The sequence below is a fragment of the Carettochelys insculpta genome, chromosome 5, assembly GCF_033958435.1.
Source record: "Carettochelys insculpta isolate YL-2023 chromosome 5, ASM3395843v1, whole genome shotgun sequence".
NCBI lineage: Eukaryota > Metazoa > Chordata > Testudines > Carettochelyidae > Carettochelys > Carettochelys insculpta.
This window is the reverse complement of record NC_134141.1, coordinates 2957513-2974981: the sequence shown is the minus strand read 5'-3', so window position 1 is coordinate 2974981 and position 17469 is coordinate 2957513. Positions and strand designations below refer to the sequence as shown.

The 17469-nt window shown below is 46.1% G+C and overlaps 1 protein-coding gene across 2 annotated transcripts in view; it reads right to left on the bottom strand.

Moving 5' to 3' along the window:
- The window catches only part of RNF38 (ring finger protein 38), a 190219-nt gene extending 173414 nt beyond the window's left edge, over positions 1–16805 (bottom strand). Inside the window, exon 1 of one of the 2 annotated variants that reach the window (XM_074994531.1) lies at positions 15683–16805. In XM_074994531.1, coding sequence (XP_074850632.1) covers positions 15683–16178 — 496 coding nt within the window. In that variant the 5' untranslated portion in view covers positions 16179–16805. The remainder of the gene's footprint in view (positions 1–15682) is intronic. The other variant, XM_074994533.1, reaches the window with a different exon arrangement.
- Positions 16806–17469: the final 664 nt, after the last annotated feature.

Genomic DNA, 17469 nt, shown 5'->3' with positions numbered 1-17469 from the left:
CCCAAGCCCTGTACTGCCAAGACAAGGTGCCTGAGGCCTATGCCACCAGCCCAAGCCACCTGAGCCTTGTGATACCAGGGCCAGCCGCCCAAGCCCTCCAAGTCCTGTAAGTTGCCTGCCTGAGCCCCTCCCCTCCCCAAAAGCCAGCCACCACCAGCCCTCCACTCTTATCCCATCCCCCGCACCTGAGCCCGGCATCCCCTGCCCCGAACTCCATTATCTTTTTCCTCCCCCCAACCCACACTCACTCACTTTGCGGCAGACAGCTAGCTCCAGGTGGGTCTTAACCAGCTCTCTGTTTTTTTAGAGAGGCTCTGCTGGGTCACCCATGTAAAATGTCAGGGGCTGAGAGCTGGAAGCAAAGGCCAGCTTTTTTTTCCAGGTGGGGGATACAATGGAGGGGCTGGATCACCTCGTGCCCCCTGTGGAATTTCTTCACACATTCCCCGGGGGCACATGCACCCCCAGTTTGGGAAACCATGGACTGAGAGAAGGCTGTTCTTTGAACCCTGAGACTGGGTTAAAGAAAAAAATAAATCCCTGAGCAAAGAAACATCTGTGTGTTACATTCTTACATTTGTTATCTGTTTTTTTCAGAGACCAAGAGATAAAATTCTCCCTAAGAAAGGCACTCCAACTGGCTGACCCTGCACCTTTGTACTTCATTGCTTCATCAGCTTACACACTGATATTCTCACAGTAGTTTGAATTAAGACCCACAAGAGTATTATGATTGAAACCCAGAAGAGCGTACTGATGGGTAATATAACAAAAATACATCAGATCATGAAGTGTCTTAAACAACTTGTAAAAAAAACTTCTCAATCAGAAATAAACACAAATGGAACACACTCCTGAACATATCCAAGTACAACAATTCAATTTAGAAGCTTCTATACTGGGTAGTGAAAGCACGCTAGTCATAACAGACATGAACAGGCTGGAAAAACACGTAGAAGTTTCAACAAAAGGAAAGAATTTTCCATTGAATTTTCAACATATACATCAACGAAGCACATGCAATATGTATTTCCCTCTATATTTGCAAACTGATACTTCAGTTTGTACCGTAATGATCAGCAAACTTCTTCATAAGTAAGAATGTTAGTGTCATACAGTCTTGATTGTTTTGACACACTATTCTCTTAACTGCTTAAGAGCTTCTTCTCTCCACTACAAAAGAGAGCTTTTAAAATTTCTGAAAGCTCTGCAATGCTTCAATTCAGAGGCATAATTTAAAGAAAACAATAGTATCTTCCATACGTTTGCCCTACTAATTTTGTAAACACTTTAAAATACAAAACCAAAACCTTGTTTGAAAAATATTCATATATTAAAAATACACACACGTCGTTTCTACAGCATGAAGAATTCATATGCTCTCATGGCTTGAGAGCCAAAAAGTGCAACATCTTACTGTACAAAACCTGCCATCGAATTCCATTCAGAAGCTATTCCTTCCTGTTTGGCTTTCTACTTTACCAATTAAGAGAAAAAAATTGGTCCCACACAAGAGACCCACGGAATATCTCCAAGCTACAAAAAGGAGACAAAGGCTCACTATGCGAGGAGGAAGTTAGAATTCCACCATAGCATGCTACACCAGGGGAAGGGAAAGTATAGCTCTAATCATGCAACCATTTGCAGAGATTCTTAGCTAAATCAGAAGTACTGCTCTGATGCATAAAGCACATTAATAAAATTTCCAGTGGATCAAGGCCTAAATTACAACAAAAAAACCCAGCAAAGTTATACCCTAAACAGCAGTAACTTGCTATTTACATTACACAAACACTCCTACAGTCAGTATTCATATCCATAGGCAAACTATCAACAGTGTTGAGGGAGAAATACTTCACTAGCACATAAAGTCAATTTTAAGGCACTTAACTCAATTTTACAATGTGACTGTCTTCACTGCAAACACCATCAGGTCAATTTTAAGGGACAATAAGGTAGACTTTCTCGCTCCGCCTCTTCCCCCGCCCCCAACACGGTATAACAGCAAGTTTGAATTTACAAGGTTCAATTAATGCAAGCATGGAAACAGCATTACTTAAACCAATTTTATTGGAGTATCCCTGAATGTGTCTGTTCTGGCTGCTTTCTCCCCTACTGCTCCCCAGGGATGTGTCTGCACGAGCCCCCTCCTTTCAGAAGCAGCATGTTAATGAGGGAGTTCGGAAGATGCTAATGAGGCACTTCTACGAATATGCAGTGTCTCATGAACATAATGGCAGCTGCAGTGATTTGAAAGTAACGCCAGGAGCCTTTCGAAATGACCCACAGGACTTCAAAAGCCCCTGCTTCCCAAAACAAATGGGCTTGTGTAGACACACCCCGGGTGTACAGGAAGTAGGAAACAAGAAGCCCAGCAATTTGAGTTCATTTTCTTTCTGGCAGGTGTGGCGATTGCATCAAGCCATGATTTCTCAAGGTCGCAAAAAGAGCCCCAGCATGGAGCCATGAGGAGATCCAGGATCTCATTTCCATAAGAGTGGATCAATTTGTGTTAAACACAAGGGATGCTCAGCTGTGCTGGGTGAAAAATCAAGCCCTCCCCAGACCACATGGCTGTCGAGCTGTAGGGACCACCGTCTGCAGTCAGTGGCATGCCCTGTCTCATGAGTTGCAAACTCTTTGTGATTATGTTGCCCTGTCTTCAGTGCTGGAGTGCTTCAGTGCTTAAAAGCTTCAATCTCTGGAATTTAACAGCCACCCACAAATATTTTAAGGGGCTGCTCACCCACAAGAAGCCATGTGCCTGGGGGCTACCCCGCTGCCACCACCCTACGTGCTGGCCATGCAACGTGGACCATGCCTGCAGACACTGGCACGTCCTGCCCTGCATGGGGTTTCAGTGATATAGAGGACTTCTTCCCTGCACAGAATTTAGCAGGAAAGCCCAAGGAAAGTGTTGTGCACTCTCAGTCAACTGACTCTTTCTCCCTTTTGCGGACCCATATATCTTCCTTCTGGTTGTTAATTACTCCATGCCTTTTATGGAGTGGTGCAGAGAATCATCAGTATAATTGATAGAGTGCACTTCCGACATGAAAGCAACAAAGAGTTTGCAAGGTGAAGGCTTCTTCCCTGCCAGAAACTTGTTTTCTCCGCTTCATATTTTACAGGGCTGGCCCCCTGCAAGGCTCCACACGCCTGGTGGGCTAGCTCCCTCCCCCACACGACAAGGGTAGCAAACGTTCCACAATGTGGATGACAATTTCTCTCATCGGGCAAAGAGACTTCTGAAAAACAGGGGTTTGTTTTCAATGGAAAGGGGAATGAGGGCAATGCAGTCTGGGAAGATGACATCACACACCCACACGTGGGGCACTTTTTCCCCATAATGCATTGGCAAAAAAGGCCAGAATGCAACAGGGCTAAAGGAACTGTGGGATCGGTGCCTACAATGCACTGCTGCAACATTCGAACTTTGGCAATTTAGTTGGGATACACTAAGTCGATTTTGTGAGCAGGTGCAGATACTCAACTTCAACTTTATAAAACCTAGTGTTCCAAAGTCAACTTTTGTAAATTCAACCTTCTTTCACAGTGTAGATGTACAAGCTTGCCACAAATTCTGCCAGACGTGCAGTAATGAAGTTCTCCTTCTCTTTCCCAGCACAGAATCCGCAATTCCATCATTTCAATGACAGTTACTGGCCACAATCTCTACCAGCTACAAAGGCAAAGGCATTCTCACTGCTCCTCCATACCTGGATGGAATGGTACATAAAAGTTACATATTCCCCTCTGTAGGTTTCTTTGTTAGACCAACGACTAACATTTTAATTTAATAAAAGTCATGAAATTCAGACAATGATTGTCTCTTGCACATTTGCAAGAAGATATGATCATAGGATATACCTCACCATAAACACACAAAAGTATTCTATATGTACGATTATAGTGAAATTTCTTTTAATTGTTTTAAGGTATTATTATTTGTCAAAATACAAGTAACAAGTTGTTTAGTTCACTGTTATGAAATCATGCAAGAGAAGACCCTATTGCAAGGGCACTCTGTTTTTGTCAAGATCCATGTATCTTGGTCAAGGTACATTCAAGGTCTCAACTTCAGAGAAAGTAATTAAAAAACCACACAATAAGAAGTGAAGATTTTGGATCCCTTCAAAAGTGTTTGGTGGTCCCAATTTGACCAGCATACCTGATCCCCTGCTCCACTGGAATGCATATACAGAGGGAGGAGGAATTGAAATTAAATGTAAACATTAAAATAAGTATGCCTGATTTTTGGCCAATTAGAATCAAGCAACACAGTGTTAAAAGCTCCTTTTTCCCCTAGACATTTCCTGTGCAACTCCTAATTCCATGGTTAGTTTATGAGAGCTGAAAGATTACAACCTTCAGTGGAATAATTGCAAGCTGATTATTAAGCAAGATCTGAAACACAGAACCCTCCGTGGGCATACCTACATCTACGAAAGAACAATTCCCAAAAAGACTATTTGAGGTGCTCTACAGTCCAGTGAACATGGGTTATCTTCACGTAGATACAGTAGAAATTAGCAAGATGTTTGGAAGTGTTATGCTACTGGCATGCTGATGACACACATCCCTTTGCATTGGGCCCAGACAGAAACCCCAACTGAACCTTGCAGGAGAGTTAGCAGGTTTACACTCAACCCTGGTAAGGTGGTGGTATATTGATAGCAACAACTATGGTGCTTGCACCTGTCATCTCAGATTGCTTCAGCTGAGAAGATGAGGGCAGAGTAAGTTTCAGAAAATGAACCAGAGCACGTGCATTTCAGAACTGAGAAAACAAAAACACCCAAACTACCTATAACTTTGCTGTTTCACAACCACTTCCCCCTCCAAACAGGAGAGCAACCACGCAACTGACATGCCACACAGCACGAAAAAATAAGTGTTAAAACAAGCTGCATTGTTAAGTTACCAGGACACAAAAAGACCAACCAATATTTCTCACCAATTGAAAAAGGATTTTCCATATTCAGGGAACTCAAAACAAGAAAGTGGATGCATATTTATTCTGCATGCATGTGCACACAGCACAGAAAACATACTTCAGAACAAGCATGTGAGATTTCAACCAAAACGCATCTATAGCACAAATAAAAAGCAACTGAAAAACATGCACAGAATCAAATTTCCATCTCACCACTAAACAACATATCACAATAGGAAGCCACAACCGTGGAGGGAATAAAGTATAATTTGTAAATAAATTAATCAATGATAAAAGCTAAAGACCACATCCTTTTTAAGGCTATACCTTTTAATATCTTGCATCCTGTCCTGTTCCATACAGTTCCCTCCTCCTTCTGTACTACACCTCTTTCAGGTTGGGCAAGTGCTTATGTAGCTGACATTTTAGTCCAAATCAAGGGTCAGCAATCAAAACAGCAAGAACAATCGCTTTTTCCAATTCGGTAAAAAAAAACTCAATAATTCAGGAGGCGCAATGCATGTGAATACGAGACGGTCCTTAAACAACATCAAACCATATTTTTGTTAACGCTATTTTAATAACAGCGCACACACAACGATTAGTAATATGATACATGTTTACTGCAGGATGTTCACAAACTTTTTACATATTTTATTTCCTAACACTTTACATTTGTGTTTGTACCACTGTCTTCCTAAATTTCACTCCCGAACCTTCTCTCTCTCTGTCTGGAGGATGCTAGGGAGAGCTATCCAACATTTCAGGATCACATTATTTGCTATTTAGATACGAGTTCATTTTTGTGCTTTTTAGACATTCACCATTTATCCAAAATAACTGGGAGGGTTTGTTTGTTTTTAAACTTTGCAACTATGGCATCGGGAGCGACAAAGAAGTTCTTAAAGATCTGCGTAGGGCTCTGGAGCCACAGGTTGCACACCCCTGGTCTAAATCCTCCCCACCCAAACTTCTGATTCATACTACACCCAAACAAGAAACCCCCTGTAATTCTCATACTTCAGATATTTTAAGAACGATGGTGAGATTGCAATGGCATTAGTCAAAACAAGATTTATTATTACCATCTTTGATATCAAACCATGAATTAAAAAGATTTTGCGTGTAGGAGGGCTTCATTTTGCCAAGATAATCCTGAGGGTGAGAACCGGCAAGAAAATAAAATGGTAAGCAAAATCTTTCTAAAAAAACTGGACCTGTTTCATTTTTTTAAAAAAAAAGGCTGTGTCTACATGGGCACAAATCTTTGAAACAGCCATATTTTGAAGATTAGTAATGAGGTGCTGAATTGAATATTCAGCGCCTCATTAGCATTAGGACACTTCCGGCTGCGGCACTTCGAAAGCACTGCTTTCGAAAGCGCATGGCTACACAGGGGTCCTTTCCGAAAGGACCCGCACCTTTCAAAATCCCCTTATCCTGATCAGTGTATAGGGGCTCTTTGCCATACGTGGCTTAATCTAATTCTTGACTCCCCCACCCCACACCTCTGCTCTCTGATTTGCTCACCTTGATAATTTTTTTCTAGTTTGTCTATTTTGGTTACTGTTTTTGGTTCTCTATGCCTTAAATATTGAGTCTGTTCTGGTATGGCTATGGTCTGAAGAAGGGGGTCTGTCCCACAAAAGCTCACTTAGTGAATTATTTTGTTAGTCTTTAAAGTGCTACTTGACTGCTTTTTTGTTTTGATAGTATATAGACTAGCACGGGTCCCTCTCTGTTACTAGGAACCAAGGTGTTTTTCAATGTTGCTATCAGAGAGTAAGTGAACCTGCACTTGTTTCAGATAATTATGTTGAGGCTGTAATGTATTTCTTTTAGTGACTTCTAATTGATAATTTTGTATTCTTCAACTTCTTCAGAAATTTTAGTTTTTAAACTGAATAAAACAGAGTCACTTAGTAACTGCTAACTGTAAGACACTTAGCCTGACACTCCTTGCACTTATGCAGCAGTAGAGCAAGCATAACTCGGGGAAAGTCTATGTAGTTACATTGTTGTAAAACAAGTGTAAGAGGAAAGACCTGCATCTGACGAAGTGGGTCTTTGCCCACGAAAGCTTATGCTCATACATTTCTGTTAGCCGATAAGGTGCCACAGGACCCCTGGTTGCTTTTGTAAGAGAATAGTCACACACATTACCTTCAGGTACAACTTTGCAATAATTCCCTTACTGACTGAAGCTCCTGGGCTCAGGCTTTCATCAAGTGTAGCTAAGACCTGGTAGTGGGGTTTACACCATACGGAAATTCAGCAACCCAAACCTATTTGCATATTCTGCAGCCTACCAGTTCTCATGCTTTAGCTAATACTGACAAGAGACTTTTTATACCATCTGAAATGAACTACCAGCACACCATAGCCATGTTCTATACTTCAGAAAGCTTGGTATGGCATCCAAGAAGACTGACCCTCTAATATTTTAAAGTCTGACTCTACAAGGTCATTCAATCAACCAGAACCGAGGTTGCTCAGTATCTTGCTGGATTAGGCCTTCAGATTGCTTAATAAGGAATCCAAATTAATGTTGCACAGCAAAAGACATGTTAAAATGTAAGTACTTCCTCTCTTCCCCATCCGTTATTATATAGGAGTATGTCCTATAGGAAAACCAGATTTTTCTTAGATAAAGATTTTCCTGCTCTACCCCAGCAAGTACAGCTGTCAGAGCATTCCCATTCTAGTCACTGTGGCTACATTAACACTTGCAAAAAAATTCAAAACGGCCATGCTAACGGCCAAATCGAAGAATACTAATGAGGCACGGAAATGAATATTCAGCGCCTCATTAGCATGCCGCCAGCTGTGGCACTTCAAAAGTGCCGCTGTTCGCTCGCCTGCGGCTCATCTTCATGGGGGTTCCTTTTCGAAAGGACCCTGCCAACACCAAAATCCCCTTATTCCTACCACCAGCTGATAGGAATAAGGGAATTTGGATGTTGGCAGGGTCCCTTCGAAAAGCACCCCCATGTAGACAAACCACAGGCAAGCGAACCGTGGCACTTTCAAAGTGTCGCAGCCGGCGGCATGCTAATGAGGTGCTGAATATTCATTTCTGCACCTCATTAGTATTCTTCGATTTGGCTATTAACATGGCCATTTTGAAGTTTTTTGTAAGTGTAGACACGGCCTGTAGGAATAGAATTCTTTAATTCTTTTTGTCTGAAACCTGAAGGGTCTCCACAGATGTACGCCTTGCAGTTTTTTAAAAAATGCTCCCTAAAATAGAGCCATCATATTATCAGATTAAGACAGGATAAGCAGTAAGTCTGAAAGACGTATGTTTGTCAGCAGTTCCTATTTGCTATAGGAAAGCAGCAGTAGCATGTCCAAGGAACTGCTATCAATGGTCTTCCATATCCCCTTTAAACCAACTGAACACGTTCCAACAAAACAACATATCCCAGGCACAGCATACTGTGTCCTCACAGTACCTTTTTCCTGATTAGCTGAACAGATTTATTTCGCCCTATAATATTCGATTTGTTCCAGAAACTAGGACCTATGTTAAAAATATCTTATCAAAATGATTCATAGGAAAACATAACAGAAAAGTGCATATTACCTGAAAACAGCCATCATCATAAAAAACAAATGTACATATGAATATTTCCTAAAGTCTCTCTCCACGGGTTAAGAGCATTAACTTTCTTTAAAAAGTACTACATACTTATAGTCTCAAAATAGGTAATTCTGTACACGGTGGTTAACGTACGTCTCCTGAAAAACTTTACATAAGAACCTGAAGCAGATGGTAAGATTTAAGGAAAAAAACCAACCCACTTTCCAAGATTTACACTAAAATAATTCTGAAGAGTCAAAAGGCAAATTATAATGTATTATCCAAACTAGAAATTTTCCACTTAAACACTCGGCTGCAGTATATGCTCTGGGTTTACAATTCTGAGTAAGTTCTCACCACAGACTGCCAACAAACTACATTCATTTCACCTAACATACACTAGCCTTGAACATAAAAAGTTAACTAAGATCAAATTTCTATCTACCCAATCAAATTACTGAATGTGCTTAATTTATTATTACTAAGGAGATAGCCATGCATCTTGTTCTGCTTAAGAGCATCATAAAGCTGTGAAGGGACCAATGTAATACAAGACCACCTCTCTCTGCATGCAAGATTCAAGCATGACACTTCCCATAAAACCACTGTAACTGCTTTTCAGTTCAAAAATATAACTATACATACTGCACAGATATAACAGCTAAGGGTATTAAAAAAAAATCACATGACAATATGAAATTTATTGGGAGTTTTCAGTACTTAAATCACAACTGTTTAGCATATACTGTATTACGCAAAATGGCTATAAATTGCCAAAGTTTCCACTGTATTAAAATACAATGATGGTACCCTTACAAGCAAGTCCATCCTATCACACCCTACAGTTTTGCATACGTTTGAAAACAGGCTCCGATCCTTTGATCAGCGGTTTCAGTTCCTCCAAATTAAAAAACTCTATCAGCTGATCACTTATCTGCCAAAATATGCAAGCATCTCCCATCACCCCTCATAATAGTCTATGGTAAGGCTTCAACAGAGCTGAGTCTTTAACATCCTTCATTCATAGCTTTAGAATTATTCCACCTAAAGCTGAAATATAAAAAGGCTGAAAATTGCAAGCAGTGTTAATTGATTCTAGTGCAGCTCCCAGGAGTCAGCCGAAAGTAACTTTCGTAAGTAGAGACTTTTCAGAGAATAGCCACCTTTAAAATTCTTAGTATTCCACTCACTGAATAAGTGCATTATTCTAATAGGTTAACAGTTTTTAAAGTTACCTTCTCCCCAGATACTCTAACAAAAATAATCTTACAGCTCAGAACTTACAAAAATTGAAGGTAAAAAGACCTAACATTTTTCCCACAAAAATGACACCTGTCTTACCAACAACTATGTCTAGCTGTTCTCATCTATTTCACTTACAAGACACGACGACAGTGACAGAGGTAAAGCACTTTCCTCTAGTTCTGCCTGAAAGTGCCTCTTAAAATCAGGATCAATTTCCTGAATGAAAAGAAGAGTCAGCAGTTCAGCTCCATGTTTTCTTTTCCACTACTCTTTTATTAAATTGACAATCTTGAATAAAGCTCTTTGCATCTGTTGAAATATATATTTAATAGTAAAACACAAATGAGAAGCAAAAAAATTCCACTGAACATTTTAGGAGGGCAGTAATTGTCTGTGACAGATTCTGATTGATCTGTAAAATGTACTAGGATTTTTTTAATATTGAAGTCTACATAGAAGTTCATGATATTGTAATTTCAATTTTTTGAGATGAGGCTCTATTAAAGAGCAAACTAACAAAAAACTATTACTTTAAACAACGTGACTAACAGAATATCTTTATCAACAGTAAAACAAAACACCATTTCAAATGGATTCTGCAATGCTTCAGCACATAGTAGCGAAATTTAGCATGTGCATAAACATTTACAGAATTGGGGCCTTAGAGTGTATTTTTGCAATTCTACTGATCAAGACTTCCGTGGAAAACTGATTAAACATAAATAGCCAGATTTTTTCAAAAGACTCAGCTGTAACTGGGCACCTGAACGAAATGACCAGATTTCTAAGAGTGCCAATATCCAGCAACTCCCTAAATAAAAGCTAATCTCTTTTGAAGAACCTGGCCTTAAGACAGTTCTAAATACTATTTTTATACACAGGCCCTGTAAGCTTTCCTCACTTCAGCAACTTGGTAACTGTAGTTTAAATGAGTGTCTAAGCAAAAGGTTTGAGCTAATAAATAAAACCAGCCCCTCCTTCTCTAAGAAGGCTGAAGAAAAGGCTTTCAGTCTAATTCAACACTGGCACCAGACTATGTAGTTACACGGTACAAGGACTATGATGAACTAAGCACTTCAACTACAAAGACTGAACTGCAACGAGTCTGGCGGCACCTTAAAGCCTAACCATTTTATTGCAGAATAAACTTTTGAAAGCTTATGTCATAATAAAATGGTTAGGCTTTAAGGTGCCACCAGATTCCCTTCAGTTTTTGCTACTCTGAAATCTACAGAGTAGCTGCATCTACTTCTCTGAAATATGTAGGACGGAGTTTCTTCTCTATGCCTGTTACAAATTTCGAATCAAAGGACATATACATCTACAATTTCTAATTTTTCATTGGTGGTATGATCAGAGGTTGTTGAAAGTGTCAGGAAATTAAGAGAAGCTTTAAGAAGGGGAAAATTTTGGATTTAAATCAACAACTATAATCAGTTAAAAAAATCACGATAGCTTTAAGTAAAACTGCTGCTCCTAAGACCTCCTAATTTTTGCACTTTTGCAAATATGATTTTCCTACGAAATATCATTTATCTACTTATGTGGGTCTTTCATAGAGCAGCAATAGGAAAAACTGACTATACACAAATTACAACACACAAAAGTATTTTTCACTAGTCTTGTGTTACCTTTAGACATAACAGGCAAATCAAACAAATATAGTTTTAAGTTGATGTCTCTTTAGTACAAATTTCAATAAACTCCAACTTACTATATCCAGCTCTTTATAAAATACATCCATAGCACTCACTTTACAGTACAGCTTGTACCAGTCCCATAAATCTGGCCCCACCCCACCCCTCAAACATCAACATAATTAAAAAAATGTTTCTAGCAGAGGACAAACAGCTTTATACTCCACCTACCAATCCCCCCAAAATGATTTTCCATTTTTTGCTGTTTTTCTGCACTACTTCGCTGCTGGTGATTTAATTTACACACAGTAAAATTCCTAGTGCAAAACACAACTCTGAACAAGAGGAATAAATCATCATACACTCCAATCCTGTATACTCTTACACACCTGCTTAACTTTAAAAGCTGGGTCATTCTACTGAAGTCAAGGAGACCACTCATATGCTTTCATGTGGAGTACATAGATTTCAGTGTTTGCAGATTTGGGGCCTTAACATTTCAGCACCAAAATAAAGTTTAATGAAGCAGGCAAAAACTGTTCCTCACTGAGGTAATACTATTTAGGCATTTTTATCAGACCTGACATTAATAAATTTTAAAAAGTCAGGTGTCAAAAGCTCAATATAACGTGATAATTAAAACGGCAGATGGTGTCCAAAAGAATGATATTTTCTAATAACCTCAACATTACAAAGATATACAAAAATTTAAGAATGCACCAATTTTTAATTGGCATATTTATCAGAAATTAGAGAAAGAGGAAAAGATGAAGTAGCCTCTGCTTTGGATTTTCATGTAGAAACAGAAATTCTTCTCCACATATTTTCAAAACTAGGCATCGCTAGTAACTGGTAGTAATTTTCTCCCCAAACTAAACACTGAATGAAAAATTAGAATGATACAATTTTTCGAAGCTAGGACAAAAAGCTCTTGGACAGCAAAAATATAAATAAAACAGTTACAAATGGACTTTAAGATTAAATAGGAATATTTTACATGTACATTTGCTAAAAACCATATGTTATTAATAGTAAGAGGCAGTGTAATTACCCACTTGTTTCTTTCCCACAGTGGTCAGTGCCAGCCATGAACAATTACAGACTCTCGCATGGCCTCCATATTTTGTTGATATCTTATAGAGCATTATTAACAAAGTTTTACTGTTTTTGTTCTTTCACAAGATTCCAGGTCTATCATTAACAAAATACCATATGAAGGCACAGCCAATGTAAAGAGAAAGTGATGTCAAGTTAAGTTAAATTACTTACCATAGGAAAAATGAAGAGAAAGAGCATGATATTAATAACAGATGTGCTTCAACTACAATTTCTGTACCACAATAGTAGTACAATTTATAATTTTGCAACTGACACTGGGGTATATCTACACTTACTGTGGGTTCAACATGTCGCAATTGAGCCACCAGAGTTCGGTTTTGCTGTGTCAGTGAAAACATGGCAAAACCAGTCTCTCTCAGCTTGGCTGTCGACCCTCGTCCTCCAAGCTGCCGCATGGAGTAAGGGACATCAACACAAGCCCAAACAGCCCTGATCTACACCAAGGCACAAAACTGATCCTAATTCGTCAATTCTCACTATGCTAATGGTGTGACTAGAATTAGGTATCTGGGATTGACTTTGATCCCAAGTGTAGACCAGGCCTCAGGAAAAAAAAGAAAATATGAAACATCCCAAAAGAAATAATCTTAAATACTTCTATAACTTTAGAATATAGTCTATGTGGCTGAGATCACCCATCAACTACATGGAGCAAGAGAATTAAACAGCATCCCTTGGCAGACAATTCAAACATTCCAGCATCACAAACATTGGAAGCTAATATATAAAGAATAAAAAGCAGTATCTCCTCAGCGCAGTCTTGTAGATTACACAGATCCACTTTGCCAGTCTATTTCTTGCTTCGATCACCATAAAACTCTCAGTTGTTCTGAAAGCTACCATGAGGCAAAGCTTGAACAAAATCACAACCAGCTTATTTACTTTGCTGTATTTGTTCAAGAAACTTCCTTTACAGTCATTTCAGTGGCCTTAGACTTCTTCCCCACCCCCTCCCCACCCCCCATGTAGTTCCAATTTCATCCTGGGGGCTTATCGCTTCACAAGTTCAGCCTGTGCCACAATACTGAGGCTGAGTCTACACGTACCTTAAATATCCACGGCTGCTATGCAGTCTGTACCAAATGCATATCAAAAATTGATTTAACACCCATCCACGTTTGTCCCTGTCCTCACCGCAAAATGCCAAGGGGACCACTCCTTCCATCAGCATTCCTTAATCCTTGCTGGCTCACAAGGAGTTCCGAGGTCAACATTGACCCCGGAACATGACATTTTGTGCATGCGCACAACAGCACCCCAGAAGATGGAACCTAAGAGTTTGTTCTTCTGCAGTGAGTGTAGATCCAGCCTGAGTGTCCGCGAAAATGACTGTGCTGAGCTCACACAGCTGGACTCCACAGTTTCCCCCAGCAAAAATGGGACCGGTACAAACACAGAAACCCCAATCTGCAATGCATAGGGAGTAGAAAAACACCTCCACACACAAAAGTCTCTCCAGAACTTGCCACAAGCAAGCAGAAAGCCTGTTTAATGCCTGATATTATAAAAACCCACCACCATACTCTACAGACAGAGACATGCCGTCTTCCCTCTGGGCACTGATACACACAGAGCCACTGTTTGGAAGAGCTAAGGCTGTACATCGCTAGAAGAGTGTTACAGATGGTACCAACTTTGGGAAAATGAGAGGGCTGCTGCTCCAGTGATCACTTATGGAAGCCCCCCACCACTACTATTACTTTAAGACCCAGCAGCCCTGGCACTCCCATTTTTATTTCCCCCAGCACTGCACATCCCAAGCAAGGCCTCCCTCAACTACCCTCCCCACCACCTTATTCACCTCACATACCCTGCTCCCCCCAACATACCCTCTGCTCTCCCTGCCCATCCCTCTGCAACCCCAACACCCCATTCCGCCCCCATGTGCCCACTTGCCCTCAGGACACCCCACATATGCTCCCCCCCACAGCACCCACTTCCCCTTGTGACACCCCCTCTCCCCTCCAGACACTCACATACCATCCCCCTACAGCACCCACTGCCCCTTGGAACACCCCTCCGCTCTCCCCCCATCTCAGCATCCACTTCCTTTTGAGACACCCCCTATAACATCTCCCACAGCGCCCACTCCCCCTTGGGATGCCCCCTTTATGTTCCCCCACAGCACCCACTCCCCCTTGGGACACCGCCTATATCATGCCCCCACTGCCCCTCAGGACACCCCCTATAACATCCTCCCACAGCACCTACTCCCCTTTGGGATGCCCCCCCTTAGGTCACCCAACAACAACAACCACTGCCCCTCGGGATGCCCCCTACATCTCCCCTCCCCACAGCACCCACCGCCCCTTGGGACGCCCCCTATATTCCCCCCTCCACACACAACACCCACCGCCTCTCGGGACACCCCCTATATTCCCCCCCACACACACAACACCCGCCACCTCTCGGGACGCCCCCTATATCCCCCCTCCCACACACACACAGCGCCCACCGCCCCTCGGGACGCCCCCTATATCCCCCCTCCCACACACACACAGCGCCCACCGCCCCTCGGGACGCCCCCTATATCCCCCCTCCCACACACACACAGCGCCCACCGCCCCTCGGGACGCCCCCTATATCCCCCCTCCCACACACACACAGCGCCCACCGCCCCTCGGGACGCCCCCTATATCCCCCCACACACACACAGCGCCCACCGCCCCTCGGGACGCCCCCTATATCTCCCCCCACACACACAGAGTGCCCACCGCCCCTCGGGACGCCCCCATATCTCCCCCCCCCACACACAGCACCCACCGCCCCTCGGGACGCCCCCCATATCTCCCCCCCCCACACACAGCACCCACCGCCCCTCGGGACGCCCCCTATATCTCCCCCCCACACACCACCCACTGCCCCTCGGGACTCCCCTTATATTTCCCCCCCCCCCACACACACACACAGCAGCCACTGCCCCTCGGGACGCCCCCTATATCTCCCCCCCCACAGCACCCACTGTCCCTCGGGACGCCCCCTATATCTCCCCCACACACACAGCACCCACTGTCCCTCGGGACGCCCCTCCTCTCTCCCCCCCAACGCAGCGCCCACCCCCCGAAGGGACACACCCCCACGCGCCCCGTCCCCCCCCGCAGCGCCCACTCCCCCCGGACCCTCTCTTCCCCCCACCCCCTCAGGCCGCCCCGTCCCCCTTACCTGGCGCGGGGGCGAGCCGCGGGTGGCCGTGGCCGTGGCCGGCGGGGCTGCCTCTGCCCTGGCTGCGGGCGCCCTGCTCCGGGAGGCCGGGCCCGTGGAGGGGCGGCGGCTGCAAGTGCGCGGCGGCCCCGCTCATGGCGAGGGCGAGGAAGCCGGAGCGGGACCGCGAGCGGGTGCGGGGCGGCTCCAGCACCAGGAAGGGGGCCGGCGGGGAAGCGGCGGCGGGGGCCGGCGGCGGGGAGGGGAAGGCGGGGGGCGGTGGTGGCGGCGGCGGCGGGGAGGGGAGGGCGGCGGCGGCGGCGGCGGCGGGAGGAGCCGCTGCTCTGCCGCTCAGCCCAGCTGCTGGGTCCGCCTCGCCGGGGGGATCGAGGCGCGCGGCGGCCCGCAGCTCCTCGGCGCCGGCCCCCTGCTTGGCGGGGTCCCGCAGCCGGGCCGCGGGGAAGATCCGGGCGTCGGGCTGCGCCGCGCGGGGCTGCGAGCTGGCGGCGATCGGCATCGGCTCGCCCGGCCGGCGGGCCGGGGTCTCCCCCGGGTGGGGGCGAGGGCGGGGCGGCAGCCCGCCGGGGAAACTTACTTTGCCGGGGGCGGGGAGCGGGGCCGCCCGGCTCCGGGGCTCAGCACCAGGGGCCAAACAAAAGCTGCCCAGCCCGCGGGCCCCCTCCCTGCCAACGCGAGCCAAGGGCACCGGAGCCGGGGGCGCAGCGCCTCTCCCGGCCGGCTCCTCTCCCCTCTCCGCCCGGCGTGCGCCTGCCCGCGGCCGGGCTCCCAGCCGCCTTTGTGTGCGCCTCCCTCGGCCCGCCTCCCCGGCCTGGCTGGGGCGCCGCGCCCGGGCGCAGGACAAGTTCCTCCCGCTGCAGCCGCCCAGGGAGAGAAACTCTCCGCTGACTCCGTCCCCCCGGCGCGGCCCGGCCCGGCCCTGCCCCTCCGCCCCGCATAAATTAACCGCTCGCTTCCCACTTCCGTGCCCAGCCCGGCCCGCCAGCGAGGGGCAGCGCTTCCCCGGACAGCCCAGCCCAGCCCAGCGCCCTGCTCCGGCCAAACCACAAACTTTTCTCCCCCGCCCTCGGCCGCTTCCCGGCGTGGGCAGCCGCTAGCAGCGCCCGGCTCTGCCCCTGGCTGCGGGGGCCGTTCCCTGGGCCGTGCCCCCTGCCCGGCCTTGCTGGGGCTCCCCCCGCCCCCCAGGAGCCGCTCCTAACACGGCGCTGCAGCTGCCCCCCCGCGAGCAGCACAGCGCAGGGGCTGCTCCGCGCGTTCGCACACGCGTGGGGCCTCTGTGCACACGGGCTCCCGCTGCTGCGCCGCAGGCGTGTGTGTGACTAACCCCGCTGCCTCCGACCCCCCCCCGGCTCATCTTTTGTTAGTGCTGCGGCGGGGCCGGGGGCGGGGCGGGGCGGGCTCCCCGGGGGGGCGTTGGCCGCAGGCACTCGGGCTCCGGGGAGAAGTTGCCCGGGCACACGCTGCCCAAGCGCGCGCAGACCCAACGCGCAGAGCCCGGAATCATCCCCCCCCCCTTTGTTCCCGGCCGGGGCGGGGAGGGAAACGCCACCCGGGGGGGCCCGGAGGGAGGGTGATTCCCCGGCAGCTTTTTGTGCTCCGCCAGCTCTCGCGGTGCCCGTGTTCTCACGCAGCCAACACAGGGCTCCCCGCCCCCGCCCCGCAGCAGCACCCCGGGGGGAGGGAGGCAGCCGGGGGCTGGGGAGCGCGGCTCGGCCCCGGGGAGCGAGACGCGCGGACGGCCTGAGAGCGGCACTTCCAGCGGGGAGGGCGCCCCTTGCCTGGCGCCTCCC